Below are 12137 nucleotides of genomic sequence, written 5' to 3'. Positions count from 1 at the left end.
GCAGCGATAGTGAGTGTGAAAGTCAGAAAAGTCATATCCCTCTCTCAAACCACCACATATCAAGAGGCTGCATTGCATTGTGGTCTATTGAGGCTGCTGTCAACAGAGAAATTGGTTTCTCTGCCTCTTCTGAAATGCATTTCTCTTTTATGATGGATTGTTGAAAGCCTGTGTGAAATTGTGGGATAATTTGTCAGAGCGTCTGACACCAAGACTTGATGTCCAACCCTGGAGTTATAGCAGAATGGAAATGTTGCAACGCATAACACATTAATTCTCCAAACAACACAATCAGTCTGGAGAAGAACAGTAGATTCCTCAACAGCAGCACATTAAAACTGGTTGAAGGAGTAATTCCTTGAAGGCATTCATTAAAAGTTTAAATAAAACTGAAAACTGATGAATACTTCATTTTGTGGACTGCTCTGAAAAAAATGTACAATCCTCAAAACTACAATACTGAAGTAACAGATATCATTATAACTGTTGCATGTTGAGACCACAACAAGGAAGGCAGGGAAGTGGGTTTAACATGAAAGAGGTAAAAGAGTGGGTTTTATTTTCTGTCTGAAGCATGTCAACGTCTGCTGGATGAAAGTGTACAGGCCTTCACGGTCTCTGGAAGAGGAGCCTGACAAAATGGTAACTTACTTGGTAGGGGTGTAAATGACAAGTTTGACCATGACACAATATTATATGCCTTTAATGGATGACGAATCATTGTTTTCTGATATCACATACTCTACCAAATTATGCTGATTCTGTTTAATTCAGGAGCCAATGATGGAAATGAGACAATATTTATTTCTGAATCACTTCATATCAAATCACAAAAAGCAACTCAAATATCAAAATATGATTTATACCTGCGCTCAATCAGACATTTAAAGAAACAACAATTTTTTCTTTTGATCTTTTAATACAAAATCAGTTAAAACAGGGATCCTCAGTCCTGGTACTTGAGAGCTTAAGAAGTTTAACATGTTTTTCTGCTGTAACACACCTGATTTAGATCCAGCAGGAAAACTTCTAAAACCTGCAGGACACCGCAGCCCTGAAGGACCAGGATTGAGGGTCCCTGTTTTAATAGATTGCGTCATTCTGTATATTTTATTCTGTATATTGAGCTTTAAATGGCACTACAAATCTTTGGCTTTAAAATTCATACTCACTGTAAAAGAATACATTTTTATTTGAATACATCACAGCAGAAGCCCATATAGTGTAAACGTCACTCAGATTTAGAGTTTCAAACTAAATATTTTGAGAGCTTAGTCATAATAATCAAGTTAGTCAGACTTCGTCATAGTTACACACCACAACTTTGGATATCAACATTTCCCTGATTTCATTAAAATAAGGACTTTTATTATTAGAACAATTCCACATGTTCCTTGTTTAACCATATTGATTACTACATTAATAAATAGATATTTTCCATTTGGGTCAATGTTATTAACTTGTTGATCATTTAATTTAAAGATCAGAGTACTGCTACAGCTGTACTACTTGATTAATTAATTAGATCTTACATTAGCTTGAATTCTACTTTATGTTCAGTATTATTCAGAAACTTTAGCCTGTTAACGCCAACAAAAATGGTGAACATAGTGAAGATTATACAATAAATATTTGCTGATGGGTTCAGAAATCACAGACTCTGACTTAATTTTAATATAAGTCATACAATTTTTCTAAGATAGGGATTGTTAAGGAATAATTCATCATAACTAGTTTTATCATAGGAGATTACTAATATATATTCAAGTTGCATTTAACATATGATATGTGCCTGAAGTGCTTCTGTTTCACACTATATTAACATTCAAATTAACGACAGATTTTCATTTGTAGAGCCTCAAATGTAATTGGACTCATTAACATAAATATAAATGAATGAATCCATTATTCAGATCTACATTGTCCATAATTATTAGCAAGCCATGAATACCTGAAGTGTGGAAGCCACAGTCAATAAGCATCAGTGAAAAATGGGAACATTTATTTCTTTGTGACAATTTGCAATTTGCAGTATGTTTTACTACTTATGAAATACATTTTAATGTTTGTCTGCATTTTAACAGACAGTTTATCCCCATACACCACCATTCTTCTTTCTTCTGCCACATCATCAATTAAAATGAGCACGCCAGTGGTAGCCATGCGTGCCCATGTCCTTACACTGCCTCTGCGTGCTTCTCAAATAATCTTGCACGCTTATCCATTCTTTCTTCTTCCAACCGATCAGATTACATTGAAATGGATGTTATTGAAAAAAAGACAAATCTAGACTCTATTCCTATGAGCATTCTTCATTTGTCTGAATGTTAGAAGGGATTTTGTTTTTCTTTAACGTGTAAAAGATCCTGCAATCTTCCACTGGCTTCTAATGCTCTGGCTATCTTTTAGATTGGGTTATTTATTGCAAGCTATATATGGCCTGTTTCTCATGCACTGAGAGCTGTAGACCTTTAACTTGCTTAATTGAGTAAAAATAATTAATTAACATTCAAACCTGTGTTTAACCTGTGTTTGACATTTCAGGTCATGAGGTTAAGGTTCTTCTATGGCCTCATTTGCAGCGAGGGGTCTAGTTCGGTACAGTACAGGACGGTACACTAAGCTTATTTATTTATTTATTTATTTATTATTTGCATTTCTACAGGCAAAAACTGGGAAGGGTGCCAGAATATCCGATCAGATCTGTCCTACTTTTTTTTAACCTAATCTATTGGCTGGTCAAAAGAATCATGACTTTCCATGTGACTTAGCAATATGAACAAAGTAGGACAAGTGCCATGTTTACATACACAGTGGATTTTTAGTTGTTTATAGTCAAATGCCAAGAAGAAAAAACATAAACTGCTGGTTGTAATAATATTAATGGTATAGATTTATTTAGCGCTTTTCAAGGCACCCAAAGTGGTTTACATTGTGTATCCATTATTCATTCACACACTGATGGCAGAAGCTGCCATTCAAGGCGCTCAACCATGACCCATCAGGAGCAATTAGGGGTTCGATGTCTTGCTCAGGGACACCTCGACATGATTTCTCCAGCCAGGGTCGAACCGGCAACCTTTGGACTACAGGATGACCACTCTAGAGAACACACTGTTTTCAGTAAATGTGTGGAAATAGGGATAAAATGTACATTTAAAAGATCTTCCCTTTTTGCAAAAGTGATGATGCACTAATATGAAGACAAACAAAAGGATATTTTTCAGTTTTAAGAACTTTTTTCTTTTGTTTTCACTAATTTCTTTTTGTAATAATGAATACACAAATTTACTTAGGTCTGCTGAAATGTGACATTTTCATCTCTCAATCTAACAGAAACTTGCTTTTAGCTGATTTACAATTTAATTATTATAACAAAACTGAGAAGTTTAATGTAACATAAAATATTAATCATGGTTTGTGTGTGGGCTGTGAAGGGGTAGGAACAGTGGAGATTGTGTGATGGAAAAGGATTAATTAGCCTGACTCATTCTTGTGATCTTTTCACTTTATCCCAGATTAGTTTGTGCTAATTTTTTTTTTAAAAACCCACATCAAAACTTCCAGTTCTTTGTTACATTACACTGTTCAGTATTGCCTAACTAGTCACTTCATTTAGGTAATTTGATGTTGGATTTAAATGAAGGACAGCATTATCATGTAACATCAGTTGCACGTTGGAGTTAATGATGGTGTCAATCAATGACAACCTCAATCTAAAATTGAAGTTTGGAAGTGAACAAAGGCATGACTTTCGTTGCTCTCTTTCCTCGGCAGCACAGCACATTCTCAGTGATCTACCGCTTGTCTGGCTCTTTAAGAATCTCTAATGATCAGTGATCATAGATGCAAACAGCAGTTCATTACATGTCTTCTGTAAATAAGGACATCTAACCTCGAGTGAAATTCAATATTGTCTGTGCTGAAGCATGGAGAAACAACATAATATTTTCTGCCTGTGCCAGATTAAGCCATTAACTGGCTGTGACATGTGCTATTAGCACATCATAATGAGAATAATAAAATCACAAAAACATCTATTGGATGAAGAAGAGATGCCAAAATTAATCATTATGAAAAGAAAGAGTTGTCACATTCATTTAAACAGGCTTTGCAAGACTACAAGCTATCATTATACAGATCTCCTGTTCCCTCTTCTTGCAGTTGAGCTTCTTTATTCATTTATTTTTTTATGTATTCCACCTCCTCACCAGAACAGACATCACACCCCCAAGAGGAACATCTGTCAAAAGTCTGAATCATACACAGTGCTGAGTATATTTATTTGGAGGAGATCTCACCCCACGCACACAGCAGCCAGAGCAGCGCTTAACCAAAGATAGGTCTGTGGTCTGATTATGTGCATTTGTGCAAATGAATCCCAGTGGAACATTTTAACTCAGCTTGAATTCTCAGCCTTGACTGGAGTGTGTTGGGATTTTACTGTGCAAGTGCAGATATGTGTTTTAATATTCTACCCAAGTGCTCCATATTCAGGGGCAGATACTGTGGTCTCACAGTTTAAGTTCTATAAACTGAATGAATTGATAACATATAGTATGAATTGTTCCATGTTGGGGATACTTTAATATTTAATTTAAGGAAGGCAGTTGTTTGCTTGTAATCAGTAGTTAGGGAAAGGTTTAGCTTAGCATGAATATTGATCAATATGTTGTGGCTGGAAGATACTGGGCAAACAGAGCTCAACCAGAAATTGGGCTATATGTTTTGCCATATGCATCTTTATGACAAAGGACTTATGTTTTTATTTTTTTGTTTTTTACTGATTCTCGGTTCTGTTGTATTTATAAGATGAATTTAAATGACAAATGATAGATTAAAGGCCACTGTAGCTTTTATTTATCTATTTATTTATTTCATCAGCTAAGCAGGATCACAATAAACTCTCTATGAGTAGGGCTGCTGGTATTTGGCCCAGGGGCTTAAAAGTCTACTTTAACTTGAGTATAAGCTTTGAACACAACAAAGCACCAGAAGGTGACTTAAATAAGTGTTATTTGATTTTATCAGCTCATATCCATCCATCCATCTATCCATCCATCCATCCATCCATCCATTCGTCCATCCATCCGTCCATCCATCCATTCGTCCATCCATCCATCCGTCCATCCATCCGTCCATCCATCCATCCGTCCGTCCATCCGTCCATCTAGCCATCCATCTGACTACTTTGGATTAGGGTCCCTAAAAGCATTCCTTTAAAATCCAAAAAACGAATTCATTACATGTTTATAGTTATATATCCTCAGTGGATGAAAGCACCTTGAGTCAGTTTAGTAAATAACCTTAATTTCCTAAATAAATTACCACTTACAAAATGCCATGTGATGGAAAACTCTAAAAGTTTTATTGTGTAATAGCCATTACAACCAATCCACTTAATAGGCTGTTTCTTCCTGCTTTTTGCTGCAGTTGGTTATGAATGGAGCCGACCAGAGCCCATTTTTCACAAAATCATCAGGTATGATAAAAGCTAAGTAGTCTACTTCTGTGGATCCATAGATCATTGCCACCTAGTCTTGCAGTTACAGTAATTTTCAATTCCACTAAACAAGAAGACAACCAGGCAAAATGAGAATTAATAGCAGAAGATGCAGCTTTTTTTCAGAGAAAAAAAAAGATGTTTCTTTTGTCATTCTCATGTATGCTTTTTATGACAATAGTATTTTGTGTTGTATCATCACAAATGTGTAAGAGTTACGTCACTATTCTTACAGGCTATTTTACTGATGTGGAAAGCATTAATTTGGCAACAAATATTACAACTTGTCAAAACTTCTCTCACTTGATGGAAGCCTGCCTTCTGTGCATTTACGCACAGAAGAAGTGCAATCTGCCACTTTGGCAAGCAGAGATAGCGCAGTTTGATCATCCATCATCTTTCTTATTCCTGACATTTTGAAAGCAGGGTTCGTATTATCCTGCTTGCAAATTAAACAAATGTTTGCAGGAAAAAACGAGCGCACATATTGCACACAGGGTTTGTCAGAGGCAAACTGATTAGGTCCATATAGCCATCGGTTTTTAAAATAACCAGAAGGAAGGACATTCTCTGAGCGCAAATGCAAGGAAAAAAAATCTAACTTTATGAATAAGTCTCACCCTTCCATAACCTCATCAGTGTTGATTAGTTTTTTTTTTTGTTTTTGTTTTTTTCTTGTTGTTGTTTGTATTTTTAAGAAAATGCTTGCCACCCTTCTAGGTTGGAAATTATCTGACTTTAAAACCTATTAGTTGTTGTTAGATTCAGGCTGCAGGGGAACACCTTTCTACCTTTACACAACCTACTTTAGTTACCTGTGATCACAAACTCCTCACTTTACTGATGCACATTTTGTCCAAGTACAAGGATCATTTTCGGCTGAAATAGTGGTATTTTCACCCAAATATTTTCTGAACTAACTTTGCAGGGAATGATCTGTGGGTGGACAGCGACCATCACAGCAGCTCTGAGTACAAAGAAGTGGATGGCATGATTTTTTTTCCATTTCTCTTCTCAGTCTCTTTTTAAGACTTAAAAAACAACCCCCCCCCCCCCCCCCCCCCCCAAAAAAAAACAAAAAAAAAACAAAAAAAAAAAAAACAATGTGCTACAGGAAGACCATGGAACCACACAGTTCAAAGAGTTAATCAAAATTCACACCCTGCAAGTTCACTTTGCAGTGTTGAAACCAACATGCTGAGCTGTGCTGGAAGAAATCTATAGAAACAAATTAACTCCACGTCTGTTGGTCTGGGCATGTGCACAAGATAACGGGCTTCAATTACAAAGCTCTTTCTCCTAATTGAAAATGCAGCTAATAGCTTAAGTGCTTGCTATCTAGGAAAGGGGAAAAATTGTGGAGGAGGTGAACTGGATACCAGCTTTTACTATATGTCTCTGAGTGTGGGTTTTACCTCTGAAGCTGCAGTTTTGGATGCAGTATCTGTCCCACTTTCATCTGTTGTGACACTCTGCACTGTGTGCCAGTCATTGTTTAATGAAAGCATTTTAACGTGTCAGAGGAGACTGTGGTATATCACATTTTGTACTGCATTTTATACAGGAAAAAAGGTGATTAGAGGCTTGCATGGTGAGGGTTGCCGAGGGGTCACAGTTTTTCCTTGTGCATTTCATCTCATGGAAATTAACTCAATTTAAATTTTATGGAAATAAAGTCCCCATATATTTTATTTATTTTTTAACCACAGTGCCAGTCTAACTTTTTGCTACAGCCCACAAACTGGGTTGGATTGCAAAAGTAGCGATCTATGTAAATACACTACTCAAACTTAAACATGCATAAAAATCTGGAGACACTTTAAAAGTGTCTGTTCTTGCATTGCATTGCACTGTCTAATATTAAATGCAACACATACACGAGGAAAAAAATCCCATTACACCTTTAAAAACTCAAGCTGCTCCCTTAAAGCTGAAGAGGCCAAGGAATAACAAAGCTGAGGAAAGTCTGGGCTCCTTACCTCTGAAGGGTTATTAGTTATTCTAGCTAGCAGAAGCCCCATTAAGTCTGCCATTTAATGCTCCCACGCCACATTCTCACATGAAAGCTACAAGATTGATAAGTCGACCATCTCACCTCAAGCTTCCCCTCTGCTCAAGAAATGCTCTGGCACAGATAATCTGGCAAACAGCTGATTTGGCTGCCCCTGTACCTTGTAGCGTGTGACATTACTAAAATAACAATGATGCACATTTGTGCCAGCTTCTCCATTGACCACAGCAAAGGGCACAGCAAGAATTGGTCCAACAGGACAATCCACTGACATAAAACATTTCCTAAAATGATTTATAGGCTCCATGTAGAATATAGGAAATGAGCTGTGTGGCAGAGAGAGATAAAACTTTGTCTCTGAGCTGCACTGACAGTTACAATGCAGAGGAAAGATGTCTTCTGTACTCCGGTTAGTAATACAAAAAGATTCCTTTGACGCTACATCTTTCCCAGCACAACATGTCCTGTTAATCACACTTAACCACAGTGCCAAATGAAAAGAGAAGAAGACAGATGCAGAGCATTTGTGGGTACACAGACAAAAAAAGTGCCTAATTAAGCATGAGCAAATTGATTAGGCTTTCTGTCAAGAATCTCTGTCTTTAGTCCAGCTTTAGGATGAGAATTTCAATTTGAAACTTTATAGAAAAAAGTTTCATTTGTGAGTCTGAATAGTTTCTTCATATTTCTGAGATTAAACTAAAGTAGCATAATGCAGTTTCTTACTGCAGTAGCACACCAGAGCCAGGCAGAAATTGAGCCCAAATGCATAATTTATCTTTTATTTGGCTTCAGGCCCTCATGGTGTTCTTCAGCCTGCGGTGACTGTTTGAACTTAGTAAATTAAACTAATGAGGAAAATGCTAAGTACACAATTGCTAGAGGCAGAAAAAGAGAATGAGATATATGATCATCAGCTGGTATGATTTTAGAAATATACACATTTTACACAGTAGAAAACAAATATCAAGACTCACATAACTTGTGCATTTGTTATAACAGTTGTTTTAACAAACACACAGGATAGGAGAGGACCACCTGCACAGTGACTTGAACTAAGATAATTTTCATTCGGTTCAGGACAGCATGCCATTTGTGAAAAAATAACAGGCTGGCTGATAATACACAGATTAATCAAGGGGCTCTTTCATGTAAGTAATGACAGACAAACCTACTTTGTGTGTAATGGATTTTGCTGTATGCAAGGTACCCAGAAAGTAGAGCTGCCACTGCAGTTTCAGCTAATGGGAATCATATTTTAGTAGTAACACTGCATGATTTAAAGCAGCAGCTGGGTAATCATATGGAACTGAACAAACTAGCATATTGCAAAACAAGTCACCATGCACTGACCTTTGTTCCCTTATCCCAAAGCAGACAAGAGCAGAGGAGAAAATAAGTATTTTCCCCGACAGAGTGTTAGAAAATTTACCTCTCACGCCTCGCAGTGGAAATGGATTTTTGGAGGGCAACACTCATACCTCGCATTCCCTGGAGCCTGAGATGGTGTATGTGTAAGGTCCTGTCCCATTAACCAGCACATCCATAGTCTCTGAGTGTGAAGGCTTATAGTCCACATAGTACTCTTGCAGTGGTGAATTAAAGGAGCGCTCGGTCTCCCATGTCTTTTTCTGCCGCTTTTTGACTGCTGAGCGCTCCTGAAGTTGTTTAAGACTGCTCGGATAGCGTTTCCATGAGACATATATAACCAGCAGAATTATAGCCACGGATAAGAAGAGGGCCACGCTTCCAGCTATGATCTTGTGGAAGGACACATACTCAGTGTCTGGCAAGGTGATGGTGGGGGAGGCCTCAGAAGGACTCGGAGATGCTGTCCTATTCCAGGTCAGCTTTTCATCAACCACAGACTGTGTGGGAAGAGGAGGCAGTTCAGGCTGAAACGCAGAAGTGAAGGGCAATGTCGTTGAGGGGATAGGAGTTGGTGTTGCTGTACAGATGTTGTAAGTCTCCACCACATCTGTTACTTTCTCTCCTTGTGCCTCCTTAGGGCTGGCACAAATCATAGTAGTCTCCTTGTTACCCTTGAAGGCTTTAAGCCAGGACACCAGAGGGCATATGTTGGGGTTACAGTGCCACAAATTACCAGCCAGACTTATGGTGGTCAGGGAGATCCATGTTTCCACTGCCTGCTGAGAGATGTTGCTGAGTTTGTTGGAGTCCAGGTTCAAGGTCTGGAGATTAGGTAGGCACTGAAATGTGCTTGGATCCAACACTTGCAGCTCATTTCCTGAGAGGTCCAACTTTTGCAAAGAGGTCCACATCCATGGCAGTCCCTGGGTTAGCAGTTTGATACGGTTCCACTGCAGATAGAGCGCTCTCAGGTTTGTCAAGCGGGGAAAATGAGCAAAGTTTATCTTTGAAAACTGATTGTGCTCCAAATGAAGCTCGATGAGCTTTAGGAGTCCTGCAAAGGCGTTACGTGTGAGGCTCCTCAGCCTGTTGTAACCAATATCAAGAAATTCCAGGTTGCGACAGTCAAGAAAAACGCGCATGGGGACTGTTTTTAAGGAGTTTGACCTCAAGTGTAAACTGAGTAGCTTTCGTAAACCTGTGAACTGATTAAGCTGAACAACCTGCAGTTTATTGTAAGACAGATCAAGATTGCGTAGATTGGGGACATCATGGAACGTGTTGTTTTTTAGCTGTGTGATCTTATTCGAGCTGAGAATCAGTTCTTTGAGCCTCCTTATCCCATGGAAAGCCTGGCCATCCACTGCATTAATGTAATTGTGGTCGAGGTAGAGCCACACCAGTTGGCTCAGGCCTGCAAACTGATGGGCTCTGAGGTTTACCAAGCTGTTGTAACGAAGAGACAGGCCCTGCGTACCTACAGACACATTGTTTGGCACATCACGGAAGGCATTGGATTCACAATATATTATTTTCCCATCACATCTACAGCTCTGGGGGCAGGGCCGCTCCCGGATGCCGCTTGGAGCAGCAAGAAGCCAGGTGGGTACCACCACTGTGAATACAAGCCATCTGAAAAGCACAGAAAGTCCTGGAGACACAGAAAAGTGATAAATGTAAGGGCATAAGTAAGCACCAAACATTACAGCAGAGCTAAATTGATTTGAATTAGGAAATTAAATACTTATACTTGGCATAAGGCTTGGAAAAAAGGTTATTCAAATTTGCATTCTAATGTTTTACTGTCTGCTAACACATAACCACTACATGAGGTATAATTTGTCAACTAGTTGTCAAGAGAAAAGCCTCCCTCAGATTTCCAAGCCTGCAGCCATCATTGATAAACCACAGGGGGGGTTGAGACACCAGCAACATCAGCTGTAACTGAATTGTACTTAGACAAACGACTAAACGTCTACGCAGAAATAAATGTTCAGAACAGTGAACATACCCATATTTGCGCGGTGACTGCTCTTCCTCATGTGCACGGCTCTCTGTTGCGCGCGTTCCAGCTCCACATGTTACATTCACTCGGCGTTTTGCTCAAATAGTTGCACACTCAACCAGGACGCCCGTCTGCGCGGAAAATGCACGTACTTTGCGCCGTACTTAGATCCGCTCTGCTCCCATTCGCACACCTGTCGGAGATGACAGCGGCTCCACAAGGTGTGCATTAACCTCTGGCTGTAGTTTGATACGTTACCGCACCACATCAGCTTGATTACGCATACATCTGGGTGTCTTACAAACCTCTGGGATTGAAGCACACTATTCAGCGCATGTTGTGAGAAGCTATGAATACGTCCTGAACACCCGATCACCAATTGTTGATTCTAAGTGGCAGAAAAGACACTGGGAGACAAATAACAGTCAAGCAATCTGAGAGAAGAGCTGTGGTCCAAAAGTCGACAAGTTGCGTGTATCCAGCCTCAGGCGTAGAGGGAGAAGATGCAAGCTGATGAAGATTAGACGCGTTGACCATGGTATCAAGAATAAATCAGTTGTACTATAGCAACAGGAATGATGCTGGTGTAGAATAAGAGGATTGAGCTCGCTCTTACTCCGTTTGAGGACTTGAGATGCCCTCTTCTGGTAACAGTGGCGCTCCGCAGCCTACTTTAAACTAGTCCTCATTGTTCTGCAGGAGCACAGCCTGCATATCAATTAAAGCGGAGGAATGGGAGCACTGTTTGCTCGGGGTTTGGATATATGTGAAGCTGTACTCCCAGTCATACGCCTCAGAACCACCATTTCTCTCGGATTCTTTAAGATAAAGCTTAAAAACCTTAAAACTGGTAATTAAGGACCTGACTAATATTAAAGACACATCATAGACTACAACTTTTATGAGGCCCACAAGTCCACACAAGTGTCAAAATAGGGAGTCATTTTGCATATGAATTGGTTAAATGTTGCTTTAACGCTATTTTGAAAACTTATGTTAGATTATTTCTACTACTCTTTAAGAATTTGCTGGAGGCAGTTGTGTTAATGTTAATAGTTTATGTAAAACAGAATGTGTCATATCTGTGAACAGATTAATTAAAGGGTCAGTTTGGAAAAGACATCTGTAAACCAGGCCTATATTAGAGAAGCAAATTGATCTTTTGAAAACCTCAGATAATAACATGATTGTTCAGTTCTTGGGCATGTGAGGGTGTAACAGACAGATCAGATTGTTAAGGATTAGGT

General features: G+C 38.9%; 1 protein-coding gene across 2 annotated transcripts in view; it reads right to left on the bottom strand.

Moving 5' to 3' along the window:
* Nucleotides 1–11442, bottom strand: part of LOC121649710 (leucine-rich repeat transmembrane neuronal protein 4) — a 46169-nt gene extending 34727 nt beyond the window's left edge. The window contains exons 1-2 of one of the 2 annotated variants that reach the window (XM_042000721.1): nt 10897–11442; nt 8996–10536 (exon numbers count right to left, since the gene is read on the bottom strand). In XM_042000721.1, coding sequence (XP_041856655.1) covers nt 8996–10536; nt 10897–10927 — 1572 coding nt within the window. In that variant the 5' untranslated portion in view covers nt 10928–11442. Of the gene's footprint in view, nt 1–8946; nt 10537–10896 lie in introns of both variants that reach the window. The other variant, XM_042000722.1, reaches the window with a different exon arrangement.
* Between the last annotated feature and the right edge of the window lie 695 nt (nt 11443–12137).

The sequence above is a fragment of the Melanotaenia boesemani genome, chromosome 11 (genome assembly GCF_017639745.1).
Source record: "Melanotaenia boesemani isolate fMelBoe1 chromosome 11, fMelBoe1.pri, whole genome shotgun sequence".
NCBI lineage: Eukaryota > Metazoa > Chordata > Actinopteri > Atheriniformes > Melanotaeniidae > Melanotaenia > Melanotaenia boesemani.
The sequence above is the reverse complement of the archived record's forward strand: the minus strand, read 5'-3'. Positions and strand labels throughout refer to the sequence as shown.